The sequence below is a fragment of the Heterodontus francisci genome, chromosome 17, assembly GCF_036365525.1.
Source record: "Heterodontus francisci isolate sHetFra1 chromosome 17, sHetFra1.hap1, whole genome shotgun sequence".
Lineage (NCBI taxonomy): Eukaryota > Metazoa > Chordata > Chondrichthyes > Heterodontiformes > Heterodontidae > Heterodontus > Heterodontus francisci.
Window position 1 is genome coordinate 89,997,364 of NC_090387.1, and position 17,947 is coordinate 90,015,310.

Sequence of the window (17,947 nt, forward strand, 5' to 3'; positions counted from 1 at the left end):
GTATCGTTACTTCACTGTTGCTGGATGACAACCCTTGAATTCCCTTCCTAACAAAACTGTGGGTGTACCCATACCGATGGCACCACCACCTTCTCAATGGCAATTAGGGGTAGGTAACAAATGCTGGCCTTCCCGGCAATGCCCACATCCCATGAAAGAATAAAAAATATTGCGAGCGGCGCCCTCGTCTGGCGAATATAAAACTGTTTTAGCAAAGAGACAACAAAAATATTTTGTGAACCCATGGACAGGATGTTACGCTTCTTTGAGGTGTTTGCCATACTCCGAAACTTCGGCTTTGTTACAAACCATCAGCCAGTTCATAATCTGTCGTTCCGAGTGATCAAGTGCTTCAGAATGTTAGCGAGTGTTGTACTTCAGTGCCTCTCTGTTTTGGGGATCATATTCACAGGTAACAGTTCCCTCTATACCTTACTTTCCCATTAAATCTGGTAGTTATTTAGCTTTCCTTTGATACAACATGTTTCATTTTCCTTTGTACATATTCCCTGATTCCCTTATTCTCGCTCTTTTCCTTCTGTAATACAATCTAATTATCATCTTTTCCGATAGCTTGCGGCGAAACTTCAGTCAAAGTGAATCAGTACCCTGAGAGTATGAGCATAAACCTGGGAAGAAATGTTTCCTTTCGCTGCACGCTTCCCATGTTTCAAGACGGCCCACCTGTGAATGTCTACTGGTGGAAGGAGGGTAATAATCAATATCTAATCACAGGACAGGATGACAGAAAATTAATTAGCGTTAAGACTGGATTCAGCGGCGTTCTTTGGATAATCAATGTGAGTGTACAAGACGCAGGAGCATACTATTGCACTGTCACTCATCGAGGCAAAATAGTTGGAAACGGAACGGGATCCAATTTAGTTGTAACGGGTAAGTATAAAAACAACGAATGAGATCCCTGTAACTGTAATATTTCACCATTCGGAACATTTCTTGACTGTGCTTCGAAGGATTCACATCGCAAATTAAATTCCATTGTTTTAGCATGCATACATTCAAATTGCACCTGTGACGGCTGCAATTATTTTTTGATATGCTTCAGAATATTTCAGCAATATTGATCAAGCCAAGCATTATCTCTTAGTTGCTTGATTCCCAAAATACACAGTAAACGGCATACAGAAAACTATTGAAGTTAAAATTGCAGTATCATTTACGGAGGTGTATATCTCGACAGTGTTAGATACTAGCGCGGATCTGCCGCTCTGAGCACAGATATTGCCCTATTTGAGATTTATTTTGTCTCCGTTACGAGCGACTGACTGTTTCTATCTGGATTCAGATTTCCGTAGCTCTAATTTAATAATCTATATGTCAGGATCTTTGAAAGGGCATATTACTGACAGTTAAATTTCACATTCTGTAGCTTGATCCTCCCGTCCCATTTTTCTTCATGATTTTCACCTGTAAATAAGGTATCATACTGGACCTTGGCACCAGTGTCCCTCTAGTTTGGTAAATTATATTTTCTCATCAGTTCTTATGTTCAACAGAGTTCGCAGCGGTACCGCGAAACAGGGGAGCAACGCAAATTACATCCCGTTCAATTTTCTTTCCCATTTGAATCGAAAATTGGGAGAGCTGTAAAACGGACGACCCACTCGCTATCATCCGTTTTTTTTTGCCCGGCGGTAACATTGCAATTACCGCCGAAATAATGGCGACACTCGTGAAAATCTGTTTGCGATGCAAATACTGACAGCGCAAAGTGTCACATCTCCTCACCGCACCCTCCACCCCCAGCCCCGACTCCCCTCCGCCTACCGACCCACCCGCGACCTCCTCCAGTGTAAAGTTCGAAATGGGCTGAAACAAAACCTCCGGTTGTTCACCTTGATTGATGTCCCATTAACGTTATTTTCCTTCATTTGTTTTTTAGCTCCGCCAACTCCACTGAAAATTAAATCTCAGCAATCTGAGGATTCATCTGTTTCTCTGACTGTTGTGTGCGTGACATCTCCCTTTTATCCAGAGAGTATCAGCTTCACTTGGTATAAGGATGGCAACAAAACTACAACAGGGATAAATAACGTTATTGAACCTAATACCGACGGACTATATGAAGCCTCCAGCCGCTTGCAAGAGACGCAGTTTGTCCCGCCCGGAACTGTTTATACCTGCCTGGTCTCTCACAGTACCCTCCAAATATCAGCCATTGCCACTTACACTGTCACCTATCCCAGCACAGGTGAGATTTCAGATAAAATCGGAGAATCGTACAGCATCGAAAGAGGTCATTTGGCCCAGCGTGTCTGTACGGCGTCTTTGAAAGAGCTGTCCAGTTTAGTCCCTATAACTCTGCAAATTAGACCCCTTCAAGCAACATGTCCAATTGCCTTTTGAAAATTCTTGTATAAATTGCTTCCAACAACCTTTCAGTTAATGTATTCGGCATCTCAACAACCCCCGTGAGAAAAGAATTTGCCTCAAAACCCCTCCAGTCTTTTTGCCAATAGTTTTAAACCTATGATTGCCGGCTATCCACCCATTCCTTCAGAAGAATGTTGCTTCCTCCTTCATTCATTAAAACCCTTCATAATTTTGAATATTTCTCTTCGATGTCCCTTTAATTTTCTCTGTTCCAATGAGAGCAATCCTCGCTTCGCCAATATCTCCACGTAGCTGAAGGTCCTCCTCTCTGTTAAAGCCGGTAAATCTCGTCCTTGACATTCTTTTAAAATGCGGTGCCCAGCATTGTGCACAATAATCTAACTGAGAACTAACCAGAGATGTGCAAAATTTAGCATGGCTTCCATGTTTTTGTATCCAATACCTCTATTCGCAAAACTAATTGTCGCACAAGCTTCCTTAACCCTACTTATTAACTTGCTCTGCCACCTTTAAAGATTTGTAAATATGCACCCCTATCTTCTCCTGATTTAGTATGCCCCTCAAAATAGCACCATTTCCATTATACTACCTCTCCATGTTGTTTCACCCAAAGTGCACACTTCAGACTTATCCACATTGAATTGCACTTACCATTCGTCTGCCCATTTCCTCACTGTATTTTCTCCTATAGTCTGCTACTACCTTCTCACCATTTACTACGTTACCAATTTTGCATCATTAACAATTTTCAAATTGTGCTCCCTATATCAAGTCCAGATCATTTACGCATATCAGGTAAAGTATTAGTCCTGATACTGATCCCTGAGGGAATCCCACTGCATATTTCTCTCCTTTCAAAAAATCCACTCTCTGCCACCTATCACTTAGCAAATTGCATACCCAAGGTACCTCGGTGCATCAAATCCAATATGTCATAGCTCAACATTCTTTTGTTTAATAAAACAGCACTGTTTACTAAATGATTTTAAAAATGCATTTATATAACGATTTTTACGACCACTGGACATCTCAAAATGCTTTACAGCCAATGAAGTACTTCTGAAGTATATTCATGGTTGTAATGTAAAAAACGCGATAGCCAATTTGTACACGGCAAGCTCCCACAAACAGCAATGTGATAATGACCAGATAATTTGTTTTGTGATGTTGATTGTGGGATAAATATTGGCGAGCACACCAAGGATAACTGCCCTGCTCTTCTTTGAAATAGTACCATGAGCGTTTTTATATCCCCTTGAGAAGGCAGATAGGGGCTTGATTTAATATCACATCGATAAATCAGCACCTCCAGCAGTGCAGCACTCCCTCAGTACTACATTGGAGTGTCAGCCTTAATTTTGCTGCTCAAGCCCTAAAGTAGAACTTAAACCCAAACTTTATGACTCAGAGGCAAGAGTGCTACCAATTCATCCATGGCTGATGTCAACTGCAATAACTGACTGAAAAGATTTCGAATTCTCTATCTTTCAGGGTATTGTCATATTGAATTGAACAGCATACAGGTTCGGATTAATTTTTTTAATTTACATCTTTTAGGTGGAGAAAACAACCATTACTTGCTGATTGCTGCATCTGCAGGGGGCGTGGTGGTATTATTGGTGATAGGTCTCATTATTGCCAAGCGATGTGTGGCAAAGAAAAACAATGGTAAGAAATAATTCAGTTTTCTTTTACTAAAGTTAACACAGCTTTCAAAGCGACATTAGTTAGCCTGTCCCACAGGAACACAGGTGATTTCTGAACACAAACGTTTTACTGGGATTTAAAATATATGGGACCCTACACAGGCACTCCAGGGTACCAGTGTAGGGGTGCATTCAAATTTCTGAAGTGGAGTAGAATTTTCGAAGGTCTTCAGTCACTGATAGAGCTTCGGGGTGGATTTCTCTGAGCCCCCTAGTGACTGGAACTGAGGCGGTGGCCATAAGATATCGAAGGAAGTCAGCGGATGGACTGCCCTGCACCTTCCGTCGCCATGTGTTTGTTCTGGGACACGAAAGGCCATCCTACCCAGAGGCTAATTGGGAAGATCCCAATTCAACAAGGTGACTCCCTGCAGTCTTGGGGCGGGGCTCCTCTGTGGGCGAAGTGTGGTCCACAGAGGGCCCCCAGTGGCAAAGGCCACCATGAACAGCCCCTCTCATCCTCAATGCCCTACGTCCTTCCTCCCCCTCGGCAGGGCCTGCCGGACTAGTCCTGCTGACCCCCGCCACTTTTCCGGGCGTGTGGGGCTCCAGCGAACGTCCACTTGTAGTACCAGCAATGCTCATGGCTCCCAGTGGCCACTAATCTGCTAGCCGTTTGATTGGCTGATAGTTCTTTGGGGTGGGATCCCCGTTCTGAAAAGGACCGAAACCACAGCCCAGGCAGTTACTTGCCCGACTGTCATTAAATAGAGACGGAGTTGGGGGTGGGGGGTTCTCCAAAGGTCGAAGGCGAGGTTGCCCTCTTAGGCCCAGCGTCAGGACCCCTGCTCTTTCCACGAAATTCAGCGCTCAGACTTAGTGGGTGCTTTTTTGAAAAATCTCCTTTCATTGCCTGTGATTTAACGCCATTCCGGTAATGAACATAAAAACTTATGTTGTATCCATGCGATTTTTCAATCAGACTCTCACTACTTCACTGGAATTTGAACGATCTTAATCCTATTGTCAAATGTGATCATAAACCAAGCAATTCTGAATAACAAATGTGATATCTAGGTCATATTATAATTTACATTGAATCTACTAGAAGTGTCTTGATAAGCCGAGTAAATATTAAGGTAAAGTCTTAAACTTCATTCATTACCAGGAGTGAAGAACGACGGTGAAAGATCCAGCTCTCCCGAACAGCAGGTAGGTTTTGATAATTCGTGCTAATGTATTTCAAATGTAAATATAAATGTAACAAAGTTGTACTCTATTTAATGCAATAATCTGCGCGTTTAATTCCCTACTGCACAAATTCAGACAAAATAGCACAGGCTGAATTCAGTGCTTATGCAACAGACAATCTTGTATAAGCGCATAACTAGTAAAAGGCTGGTAAAAAGGACGAGTGGGGCCGATTAGGGCCCTAAAAGGGAATTTAAGCATGGAGGCAGAGGGCATCACTGAGGCACAAAATGTGTACTTTGCCTCAGTCTTTACCAAGGAAGAAGATGCTGCCAAAGTCATAGGGAAAGGGAGGTAGTTGAGACACTGGATGGGCTAAAATGGGCAAAGAAGAAGTATTAGATCAATTGGCTGTACTTAAAGTTGATAAGTCACCAGGTCTGGATGAGATGCATCCAATGATATGTAAGGGTAGAAATTGCAGATGCATTGGCTATAATCTTCTAATCCTCCTTAGATATAGGTGTGGTTCCAGGGGACTGGAGAATAGGAAATAGAACAAAGAACAAAGAAAATTACAGCACTGGCAATGCGTTCCAGGCACCCACCACCCTCTGCGTAAAGAACTTTCCACGCACATCCCCCCTAACCTTTTCCCCTCTCACTTTGAACTCGTGGCCCCTAGTATTTAAATCCCCCACTCTGGGAAAAAACTTCTTGCTATCCACCCTGTCTATACCTCTCATGATTTTGTACACCTCAATCAGATCCCCCCTCAACCTCCGTCTTTCTAATGAAAATAATCCTAATCTACTCAACCTCTCTTCATAGCTAGCGCCCTCCATACCAGGCAACATCCTGGTGAACCTTCTCTGCACCCTCTCCAAAGCATCTACATCCTTTTGGTAATGTGGCGACCAGAACTGCACGCAGTATTCCAAATGTGGCCGAACCAAAGTCCTATACAACTGTAACATGACCTGCCAACTCTTGTACTCAATACCCCGTCCGATGAAGGAAAGCATGCCGTATGCCTTCTTGACCACTCTATTGACCTGCGTTGCCACCTTCAGGGAACAATGGACCTGAACACCCAAATCTCTCTGTACATCAAATTTCCCCAGGACTTTTCCATTTATTGTATAGTTCACTCTTGAATTGGATCTTCAAAAATGCATCACCTCGCATTTGCCCGGATTGAACTCCATCTGCCATTTCTCTGCCCAACTCTCCAGTCCATCTATATTCTGCTGTATTCTCTGACAGTCCCCTTCACTATCTGCTACTCCACCAATCTCAGTGTCGTCTGCAAACTTGCTAATCAGACCACCTATACTTTCCTCCAAATCATTAATGTATATCACAAACAATAGTGGTCCCAGCACGGATCCCTGTGGAACAGCACTGGTCACATGTCTCCATTTTGAGAAACTCCTTTCCACTGCTACTCTCTGTCTCCTGTTGCCCAGCCAGTTCTTTATCCATCTAGCTAGTACACCTTGGACGGCATGCGACTTCACTTTCTCCATCAGCCTGCCATGGGGAACCTTATCAAACGCCTTACTGAAGTCCATGTATATGACATCTACAGCCCTTCCCTCATCAATCAACTTTGTCACTTCCTCAAAGAATTCTATTAAGTTGGTAAGACATGACCTTCCCTGCACAACACCATGTTGCCTATCACTGATAAGCCCATGTTCTTCCAAATGGGAATAGATCCTATCCCTCAGTATCTTCTCCAGCAGTTTCCCTACTGGTCTATAATTACCTGGATTATCCCTGCTACCCTTCTTAAACAAGGGGACAACATTAGCAATTCTCCAGTCCTCCGGGACCTCACCCGTGTTTAAGGATGCTGCAAAGATATCTGTTAAGGCCCCAGCTATTTCCTCTCTCGTTTCCCTCAGTAACCTGGGATAGATCCCATCTGGACCTGGGGACTTGTTCACCTTAATGCCTTTTAGAATACCCAACACTTCCTCCCTCCTTATGCCGACTTGACCTAGAGTAATCAAACATCTGTCCCTAACCTCAACATCCGTCATGTCCCTCTCCTCGGTGAATACTGATGCAAAGTACTCGTTTAGAATCTCACCCATTTTCTCTGACTCCACGCATAACTTTCCTCCTTTGTCCTTGAGTGGGCCAATCCTTTCTCTAGTTACCCTCTTGCTCCTTATATATGAATAAAAGGCTTTGGTATTTTCCTTAACCCTGTTTGCGAAAGATATTTCATGACCCCTTTTAGTCCTCTTAATTCCTCGTTTCAGATTGGTCCTACATTCCCGATATTCTTTCAAAGCTTCGTCTTTCTTCAGCCGCCTAGACCTTATGTATGCTTCCTTTTTCCTCTTAGCTAGTCTCACAATTTGATCTGTCATCCATGGTTCCCTAATCTTGCCATTTCTATACCTCATTTTCACAGGAACATGTCTCTCCTGCACGCTAATCAACCTCTCTTTAAAAGCCTCCCACATATCAAATGTGGATTTACCTTCAAACAGCTGCTCCCAATCTACATTCCCCAGCTCCTGCCGAATTTTGGTAGAGTTGGCCTTCCCCCAATTTAGCACTCTTCCTTTAGGACCACTCTCGTCTTTGTCCAAATGTTACACTATTGTTCAAAAATGTATGTCAGGACAAGTCCAGCAACTGCAGGCCAGTCAGTTTAACTTCGGCAGCAGGAATGCTTTTAGAAACGATGATTCAGGACGAAATTAATAGTGACTTAGTCAAGTGTGGTGTAAGTAAGGAAAGTCAGCACGGATTTGTTAAGGGCAAATCGTGTATCACTAACTTGGTTGAGGTTTTTTTTTGATGAGGTAACAGGCAAGGTTGATGAGGGTAATGCAACTGACGTGCTGTACATGGACTTCCAAAAGGCCTTTGATATTGTGCCATATAACAAAGTTAGATCCATGGAATAAACGGGACAGTAGCAACATGGATACGAAAATAGCTGAGTGACAGAAAGCAGAGAACAGCTGTGAACAGTTTCTTTTGGACTGGAGAAAGACTGGATTCCCAAGGGTTGGTGTTGGGACCTCTGCTTTTCTTGACACATATTACAGAGCTAGACTTGGTTGTACAAGGAGCAATTTCAAACTTTTCAGTGACATAAAACTTGGAATGATTGTGAACTGTGAGGGGGATAGTGATAAACTTCAAGAGGACACAGGCAAACTGATGGATTGGGTGGACAAGCGGCAGATAAAATTTAATGAATAAAGTGTGAAGTGATTTGTTTTGGTAGGAAGAACGAGGACAGACAATATAAATTAAATGTTACAATTCTAAAATGGGTGCAGGCTTAGAGGAACCTGGGGGTGCAAGCACAAATCATGGAAGTTGCAGGGCAGGTTGAGAAATAGGTTAATAAAGCATATGAGATCCTGGGCTTCATAAATAGGGGCATAGAGTACAAACACAAGGAAGTTATGATAAACCTGTATAAAACACTGGTGCGGCATCAACTGAAGTATTGTGTCGAGTTCTGGGCACGACACATTCGGAAGGATATGAAGGCATTGGAGATGGTGCAGAAAAAATCACGAGAATGGTTCCAGGGGTGAGGAACTTCGGTTACGTAGATCGGATAGCGAAGCTGGGACTGTTCTCTGGCAGAAGAGAAGACTAAGAGAAATTTGATAGGGGAGTATAAAATCATGAGGCGTCTGGACAGAGTAGGTAAGGCGAAACTGTTCCCGTTGGCTGAGGATCGAGAACCAGAGGACACCGATTTAAGGCGATTGGCAAAAAAAAAAGCAGCAGTGACAGCGAGTGGTTCGGAGTTGGAATGTACTGCCCGGGGGTGTGGTGATGTCAGATTCAGTTAAGGCCTTCATAAGAAAGCTGCATAATTATCTGAAGATAAACAAAGAAGTGCAGGGTTACATGGAAAAGGCAGGGAAGCAGGGATAGGTGAGCTGCCCTTGCAGTGATCCGTCACGGATACGATGGGCTGAATGACCTGCTCTGTGCTGTAGACATTCCATGATTCTATATGGAAACAATCTTGGTCAATGGATCCGAGGCACGTGAATTGTAACTGTCATTAGATGACTTATCATCCACTGTAACGAATAGTAAAAAAAAACTGCTTTAACCTCCTGGTTACAGGGAGGTACCAGAGGATTCTATAGTGGCAAATGTGACACTCTTATTCAAGAAAGGGTGTAAGGACAGTCCTAGCAACTACAGGCCAGTTAATTTAACATCAGTAAGGTTTTAGAAAGAATAATCAACATACATATCAACGGACACTTGGAGAGGTTCGAGTTACTAAAGAATAGTCAGCATGGATTTGTAAAAGGGAGATCATGCTTGACTAATCTAGTTGTATTTTTTGATGAAATAACAGAGAAGGTTGGTGAAGGGAATGCGACGGAAGTACTTGAATAAAGTACTTGATAAAGTACCACATAAAAGGCTGGTAAAGAAAATTGAGGCTCATGGAATAGGAGGTTCAGTGTACAATTGGATAATAGAAGTTAGCTTCAAGACAAAAACAGTGAGTTATAGTACATAGTTGCTTTTTGGACTGGAAGATGGTAGACAGTGATGTTCCCCAAGGTCCTGTGATGGGACCACTGTTTATTGCTATATAGAAATGACTTGGATCTTTACATACTGAGCAGAATCTCAAAATTTCTGATGACACCAAAGTTGGAGAAGCAGCAAACAGTGAGCATGACATGAATCACCTGCAACAGGAGTGGCGCAGTGGTTAGCACCGCAGCCTCACAGCTCCAGCGACCCGGGTTCAATTCTGGGTACTGCCTGTGTGGAGTTTGCAAGTTCTCCCTGTGTCTGCGTGGGTTTCCTCCGGGTGCTCCGGTTTCCTCCCACATGCCAAAGACTAGGCTAATTGGCCTTTATAAATTGCCCCTAGTATAGGTAGGTGGTAGGGAAATATAGGGACAGGTGGGGATGTGGTAGGAATATGGAATTAGTGTCAGATTAGTATAAATGGGTGGTTGATGGTCGGCACAGACTCAGTGGGCCGAAGGGCCTGTTTCAGTGCTGTATCTCTAGACTAGACTAGACTAGACAATTTCAAAATAAGGGAGAAGCCAGGACGTAGATGGGCTAGAGGAGTAGGCAGAAAGGTGACAGATGGAATTTAATACTGACAAGCAAGAGGTGATGCATTTTGGGAGAAGGAGTAGGGAAAGATAATATATGCTTAATAGCACTGTTCTAAAGAGTGTGCAGGAACCGAGGGACTGGGGGTGCATGTGCATGGATCTATGAAGGTGGCAGGACATGTTGAGAAAGTGGTTAGTAAGCATATGGAATTTTGGGAGTTCATAAATGGAGGCATTGAGTACAAAAGCAGGTATATTATGCTGAACCTTTGTTAAGCTCTGGTTAGTCCTCAACTGGAGTATTGCGTCCAGTTCTGATTACCACACTTCAGGAAGGACGTGAGAGTCCTTGAGATGGTGCAGAGGAGATTTACCGGAATGGTTCCAGGGATGGGAGATTTTAATTACAAGGTTAGGTTTGGAAAAACTGTTTTTGTTCCCCTTAAAACAAAAGAGATTGAGGAGAGATTTAATAAAAGTGTACACGATTATAACAGGCCTCAGATTAGTTATAGATGAGCAATTAACGCCATAGCATACAAGGCTACGGGGAAAATGGGATTAGAATGGTTAGGTGCTTGATGGCCTGCACGGACACCATGGGCCGAAGGGCCTGTTTCTGTGCTGTATAACTCTGTGATTCTATGAATCTCTAAAATATTGTTCCTATTACGAATGGTACAAGGACTAGGAGACACACATAGAAAATATTGGGCAAGAGATGCAGTGGGAATGTAAGGAAGCAACTTTTTTTTGAAGCGGGTGCTAAGGACCGGGAACTCGCTGCCCACAAGGGTGGTGGAAGTGGAGACAATCAATGACTTCAAGAGGAAGTTGGATGGCTTGAAGGAAATGGACTTGCAGGGTACGGAGATCGAGCCGGTGAGTTGGACTGATGCATAGCTCCGTGGAGCGCCGGCATGGACTCTATGAACTGAATAGCCTCCTTTTGTGCCGTAAATGATTCAATGACTATGGCTGTCTAATGTCCATTTGCCAAATCTAGTAATTTGACATTTTCAATTCAGTTTTCAAAAATCTGGAAATAAAATATGGTAATAGCCAAAGTGACCATGAATTTGTCGTGTTCCCCTGAAACCCCAATTGGTTCAATAATGTTTGTCATAGAAGGGCATCTGTCATCCTTAACCGCTCTGTCCGTAACTCCAGTCCACATCAACGTGGTTGGCTCTTAACTTTCAACTGAAGTCTCCTGACAAGCCCACCATCACCTTTTAAGGTCAAGCAGGGATAAACAATAAGTACCGGCCTTGCCAGCAATGCCCACAGCTCCAAAATTAATACAAAATCCTGCAGAATGTCACGAGCTGAAGATACAAGTTTTACTATTTATTGTTCACGCGTGTGCACAGACCACGGAAGCGGAACTTCGGATGCATTTGCTGTAATGTGAAAAAAAAATTCGAGGAGACAGGTGACAAGAAATCAGCATTCTTTTCAGTCGCCTCATTGGCATATCAGATTATCATTGGGTGGAATTTGTTTCTTCGCTGCACAGGCTGCGAAACCGAGCAAGCACTGAGAACCTTATGGAAAATTATGTGTTATTGTCCTGCATGTCCCATAGATTGAAATCAATGGACAGAAATGTGTTGGCATTTACTCGAGGTTTTCCCACATATACCGTCTGCTGCATGAAATTATGGATGCCGAGAAGCGAACAAAAGCTCCAACACATCAAGAGAGGCATTCCAACCATAGCTGAATCTTTCAGCAAATCTTTTCCCTTAGATACGTTTGTCATTTGATTTCCATTTGTATCCCGGGTTCTAATTCTTCTCCACATTTAAGTCGTCAAAGTCTACCTTACAGTGAAAGAAAGAGATGGATATTGATATAGATGGAAAATATATAGATATATAATTGCATACATATTGTATAGATGTAGATATATTTTTTGATATTCTGGATGAATTAAAGACTAAACGTAGGATTCTAAGTGTAGTGCAGAGGTGACTGCCAACTTCAAATAATCTCCTGTGTTCCACGTTCTAATAATTGTTTGCAGAATTCTATTCTCTATTTACTTGTTTGAACATTGAAAGTGACCTGACTACAGTTGTCCCAGACTCCCCTCTGTCACCCTGTGCTAATTCAATTCCATCCATTCTATAATTGCAACACAGATTTTCCAATTATGCCCAATTTCATAACATGATCTAAATGGTTTTTCCTATTTTTGCTGCAACAAATGTGTAGCTTCCAGGTTTTTTCAAACAGCGAGTCAGGTCAATGGACTGCAGGGATGAACTTTGCTCTTCCGTTTTTCTTGATATTCTTCACCTCGAAATTTCATGGGATTTCCATAACCTCAGTGGAATATTCGCGGAAATCTCAGAGAACCGACTTAAAGAGCGTTTTCAGCCATTTCCCCCATTTCTCCGGGGTTTCTCGTAATCACGAAGCCAAGTAAGAGACGGGTTGTAGCCGAACAAAGAGAAACGGAATGCCTGTAATTAACAAGTAAAACGGTGAAGCGTAAGAAATGTCTTAATAGTGCTTTTATAGTGCGGTTGCACTTAACATTAATTCTGCCAAGCTTTGGCAATGGTCGTTATGACAGCTGTCGCTCAGTTGGTAGCAACCTGTCATCGAACTCACAAGGTTGTGGGTTCATCATCGCATCCTGGAGAGTTGAGCACACTATGTATGTTGACATTTCGGTGCAGTACTGAGGGAAATCTGCACTGTTGAGGGTGCCGTCTTTCGAATGAGACGTTGGATTGAGGCCTCGGTTTCTTTCTAAGGTGAATCCCGTGACACTATTTGAAGCGGAACAGGGGAATTACCCCTCGTGTCCTAGTCAATATTTATCCTTCAATCAACATCACCAGAACAGATTATCTGCTCACTAACATGCAGTCGGCGGGAGCTTGCTGTGAGAAAATCGGCAGGCACGTTTCCCACAGTACAACAGTTACTGCACTTCAAAAAGTATTTCTTTGGCTGTTAAAATGCTTTGGGGTGTCTTGAGGTCGCAAAAGGCGCTATATAAATGCAAGCTTTTTCATTGTTTTTCTATTTAAATTACAGAGCCTAACTTTACATTGCCGTTAACATATCGAACTGATTATATTCCCAAATATTGATTTTACAGACCAAGCAAAGGACACCTGATAATAAGCTGACTTACGCTGCTGTATCTATGGCAGGGTCAAAGAAAACAGCAAAGCCTAATTATAAGGATAAGAGCACGGAGTATGCTCAGCTACGGATTGAAAAACGAAGAGCAGACGTGATTTACACCGAACCGAAAGTCACGTGATATTTGTGTCCAATGCGGAACCCGTTTTTTATGTGTGTAGATCTAACTGCAGCAACATTATCCGAACAACAACATGAGAAATTAATAACAAGGATTTGAGGGGAAGGGTGAAGATTGCCAGTTTAATAGCAGTCGATAATTAATAACTAGCATCTATTTAGAAGCAGTCGCTCCTGTATGATTGTTTCCTTCACCTCATTCAAGACGTTGTGAATGAAACAGATTGTAGAAATTCACTGACACGATGGTCAAATTATGCTCCAAAAGGTCCCAAACGTCCAAGGCCAGTGAACTGATTCGTCTTCACAGTTGTATTGAGTATTTACTGTCAATGGTGTTTGAATTTTACGCATCTTTTGAAAGGGTTGGGTTTACAGTTGTTTCCCGATTGACAAATAAACCCTAAATCAGAGCACTGTGATCGGTCAGGTACCAATTACCGAGTTATATGAAAATTAACAGAAACGGGGATATAATTTTCCGGGGTATAAATTCGACTTGGACGGTAGTACAAAACGGACGGTAAGGGATAGGTCACAGGTTTTGCGTTCCGTTTGATTTTCTTTTATATTGAACTTTGGCATTAGCGATTGCATTGGGGTGAAACAAAATTAGTAGCAATGAACAATGAATACGCTGTAAAGAAACAGATAATGAAACAACATTTATATTACAATTTCTGCGAATTCAGCTCCTCCGAAACCATTTCATAGTCACTGATGGACTTTTCAAGGGTAGTCACCATTATCAGGGAGGATAATTGGAACAGGCAGCAACAACACAGCATGTTCCCACAAACAATAATTAAAATGGATGATTAGATAACTGTTTCAGTGTTGATGGTTCAGGGATAACTATGGCCAGGACACCAGGAGAAATTTGCTGTTCTTCTGCAAATAGTACCATGGGTTCTTTTACCATGAGTGGCCAGACGGGAATTTGATTTAATGCCTCCTCCCAAAGACGGAACCTCTGACAGTGCAACATCCCACAGTGCTGCATCAACATGTCTGCCTAGATTATTAGCTCAAGTCTTCAAAGCGCTAACCTTATGACTCAGACAGGAGAGTGGTACTGCTGAGCCAAGAGGGCCACTGGTGGAGGAAGTCAAGCCCAGCTACACAAGTGGAAAGTCGTTAATTTATGAACTTACTGTGATCTATAAAACATTATACAATACTGAAAAGATGTATACAGAATTTAAAGTAAATCCACAAAGTAGCACTGGAGAACAAACGATTTTACTTGCTTAATTCTTTTTTTTTCCAGTCGTACTACTTCCTGGATTTGCTCTTCAATTCTGCATTCAACTGAACAGTGCTACTTAATATTCTGCATATAGATTGAAAAGTAAATCCAGGAAGTAGTACCAGAGGGCAAAACATCACAATAGAAGGAAAGCTAGTTCCCTTAAAAACAGGTATTGTAAAGTTGTTTGTTGTTACTCAGAAGTTGCAATAATTCTTCAAAAGAGACTGCAGAATCTAAACTGTTTGGTGCATTGTAAATGTGTCAGGATTCTTGAATGGGGGATTGTGGTATTGGGATGAAGAGCTTCAGTGGGCAATTGTTTTTTTTTTACCAGTCCTTGACTTTTGTTATGTTGTTATCATCCATCTAGCTGTAACCTAATTTCCGTGTATTACCTTTATTCGAGTGTTAATGTCCAGGTTTGAAAAAAAAACAATAACACGATTGAATATGGTTATAGACGGTTGTCTTTCTTATTTTCCTTCCTCTTTCCTTTCCTTCCTTTTGGCCTCCTTGTCTCGAGAAACAATGGGTAAGCGCCTAGAGGTGGCCAGTGGTTTGTGGAGCTGCACCGACAATGGCCAATTCCAGAGTGAAAAACTCTTCCACAGGCGCTGCAGGTAAAGTTGGTTGTCGGGGCTGTTACACAGTTGGCTGTCTCCTTACACTGATGTCTCTTTTCCTGCCAACTGCTGATCTCTTTGACTCGCCTCTATTCAGCTCCGCCTTTATAGCTGTCCACCAGCTCTGGCGATTGCTCGCAACTGGCTCCCACGACTTGTGGTCAATATCACAAGACTTCATTAAAATAAAAGCAAAATACTGCGGATGCTGGAAATCTGAAATAAAAACAAGAAATGTGGCTGGGGGATGGGAACCAAATGAGGAGGTCAGTGGACAGTAAGGAGGTAGTAAGTAAAGCCTGTAAGGAACTAGATAATGAAGTCAGCATGACGAAAGGAAAGAGTCGGCAGGGAGCAGATGATGAAAGCAAAGGGACTGGTGGTCTGAGGTGCATTTGTTTAGATTAGATTTTTTTTAGATTAGAGATACAGCACTGAAACAGGCCCTTCGGCCCACCGAGTCTGTGCCGACCATCAACCACCCATTTATACTAATCCTACAGTAATCCCAAATTCCTAACAAACATCCCCAACTGCCCCTATACTTCCCGACCACCGACCTATACTAGTGAAAATTTATAATGGTCAATTTACCTACCAACCTGCAAGTCTTTTGGCTTGTGGGAGGAAACCGGAGCACCCGGAGAAAATCCACGCAGACACAGGGAGAACTTGCAAACTCCACACAGGCAGTACCCAGAATCGAACCCAGGTTTCTGGAGCTGTGAGGCTGCAGTGCTAACCACTGCGCCACTGTGCCGCCCAAATGCACGAAGTGTAGTAGGTAAAGCAGATTAATTTAGGGCTTGGGTTAGTACCTGGGAGTATGATGTTATTGCTATTACTGAGACTTGGTTAAGGGAAGGGCATGATTGGCAACTAAATATCCCAGGATATCGATGCTTCAGGTGGGATAGAGAGGGAGGTAAAAGGGGTGGAGGAGTTGCATTACTGGTCAAAGAGGATATCACAGCTGTGCTGAAGGAAGGCACTATGGAGGACTCGAGCTGTGAGGCAATATGGGCAGAACTCAGAAATAGGAAGGGTGCGGTAACAATGTTGGGGCTGTACTACAGGCCTCCCAACAGCGAGCGTGAGATAGAGGTACAAATATGTAAACAGACTATGGAAAGATGTAGGAGCAACAGGGTGGTGGTGATAGGAGATTTTAATTTTCCCAACATTGACTGGGATTCACTTAGTGTTAGAGGTCGAGATGGAGCAGAATTTGTATGGAGCATCCAGGAGGGTTTTCTAGAGCAGTATGTAAATAGTCCAACTCGGGAAGGGGCCATACTGGACCTGGTGTTGGGGAATGAGCCCGGCCAGGTGGTTGAAGTTTCAGTAGGGGACGACTTTGGGAATAGTGATCACAATTCCGTAAGTTTTAGAATACTCATGGACAAAGACGAGAGTGGTCCGAAAGGAAGAGTGCTAAATTGGGGGAAGGCCACCTATACCAAAATTCGGCAGGAGCTGGGCAATGTAGATTGGGAGCAGCTATTTGAAGGTAAATCCACATTTGATATGTGGGAGGCTTTTAAAGAGAGGTTGATTAGCGTGCAGGAGAGACATGTTCCTGTGAAAATGAGGGATAGAAATGGCAAGATTAGGGAACCATGGATGACAGGTGAAATTGTGAGACTAGCTAAGAGGAAAAAGGAAGCATACATAATGTTTAGGCGGCTGAAGAAAGACGAAGCTTTGAAAGAATATCGGGAATGTAGGACCAATCTGAAACGAGGAATTAAGAGGACAAAAGGGGTCATGAAATATCTTTCGCAAACAGGGTTAAGGAAAATCCCAAAGCCTTTTATTCATATATAAGGAGCAAGAGGGTAACTAGGGAAAGGATTGGCCCACTGAAGGACAAAGGAGGAAAGTTATGCGTGGAGTCAGAGAAAATGGGTGAGATTCTAAACGTGTACTTTGCATCAGTATTCACCGTGGAGAGGGACATGACGGATGTTGAGGTTAGGGACAGATGTTTGATTACTCTTGGTCAAGTCGGCATAAGGAGGGAGGAAGTGTTCGGTATTCTAAAAGGCATTAAGGTGGACAAGTCCCCAGGTCCGGATGGGATCTCTCCCAGGTTACTGTGGGAAGCGAGAGAGGAAATAGATGGGGCCTTAACAGATATCTTTGCAGCATCCTTAAACACGGGTGAGATCCCGGAGGACTGGAGAATTGCTAATGTTGTCCCCTTGTTTAAGAAGGGTAGCAGGGATAATCCAGGTAATTATAGACCGGTGAGCCTGACGTCAGTGGTAGGGAAGCTGGTGGAGAAGATACTGAGGGATAGGATCTATTCCCATTTGGAAGAAAATGGGCTTATCAGTGATAGGCAACATGGTTTTGTGCAGGGAAGGTCATGTCTTACCAACTTAATAGAATTCTTTGAGGAAGTGACAAAGTTGATTGATGAGGGAAGGGCTGTAGACGTCATATACATGGACTTCAGTAAGGCGTTTGATAAGGTTCCCCATGGTAGGCTGATGGAGAAAG

General features: G+C 42.9%; 1 protein-coding gene across 1 annotated transcript; it reads left to right on the top strand.

Moving 5' to 3' along the window:
- The first annotated feature begins 330 nt into the window (after positions 1 to 330).
- LOC137379123 (immunoglobulin lambda-1 light chain-like) lies at positions 331 to 15,272 on the top strand. The gene is made up of 6 exons (XM_068049836.1): positions 331 to 412; positions 574 to 894; positions 1,904 to 2,212; positions 3,913 to 4,023; positions 5,170 to 5,213; positions 13,401 to 15,272. The coding sequence occupies exons 1-6, from the start codon at positions 358 to 360 to the stop codon at positions 13,566 to 13,568; spliced, it is 1,008 nt and encodes a 335-aa protein (XP_067905937.1). The 5' UTR covers positions 331 to 357; the 3' UTR covers positions 13,569 to 15,272.
- Positions 15,273 to 17,947: the final 2,675 nt, after the last annotated feature.

Coding starts and splice junctions, on each gene's coding strand:
- LOC137379123 (XM_068049836.1), top strand. CDS start 358: ATGTTAGCGAGTGTTGTACTTCAGTGCCTCTCTGTTTTGGGGATCATA. Junction 413..573: donor TTTGGGGATCATATTCACAG/GTAACAGTTCCC, acceptor CTTTTCCGATAG/CTTGCGGCGAAACTTCAGTC. Junction 5,214..13,400: donor CCAGCTCTCCCGAACAGCAG/GTAGGTTTTGAT, acceptor TTGATTTTACAG/ACCAAGCAAAGGACACCTGA.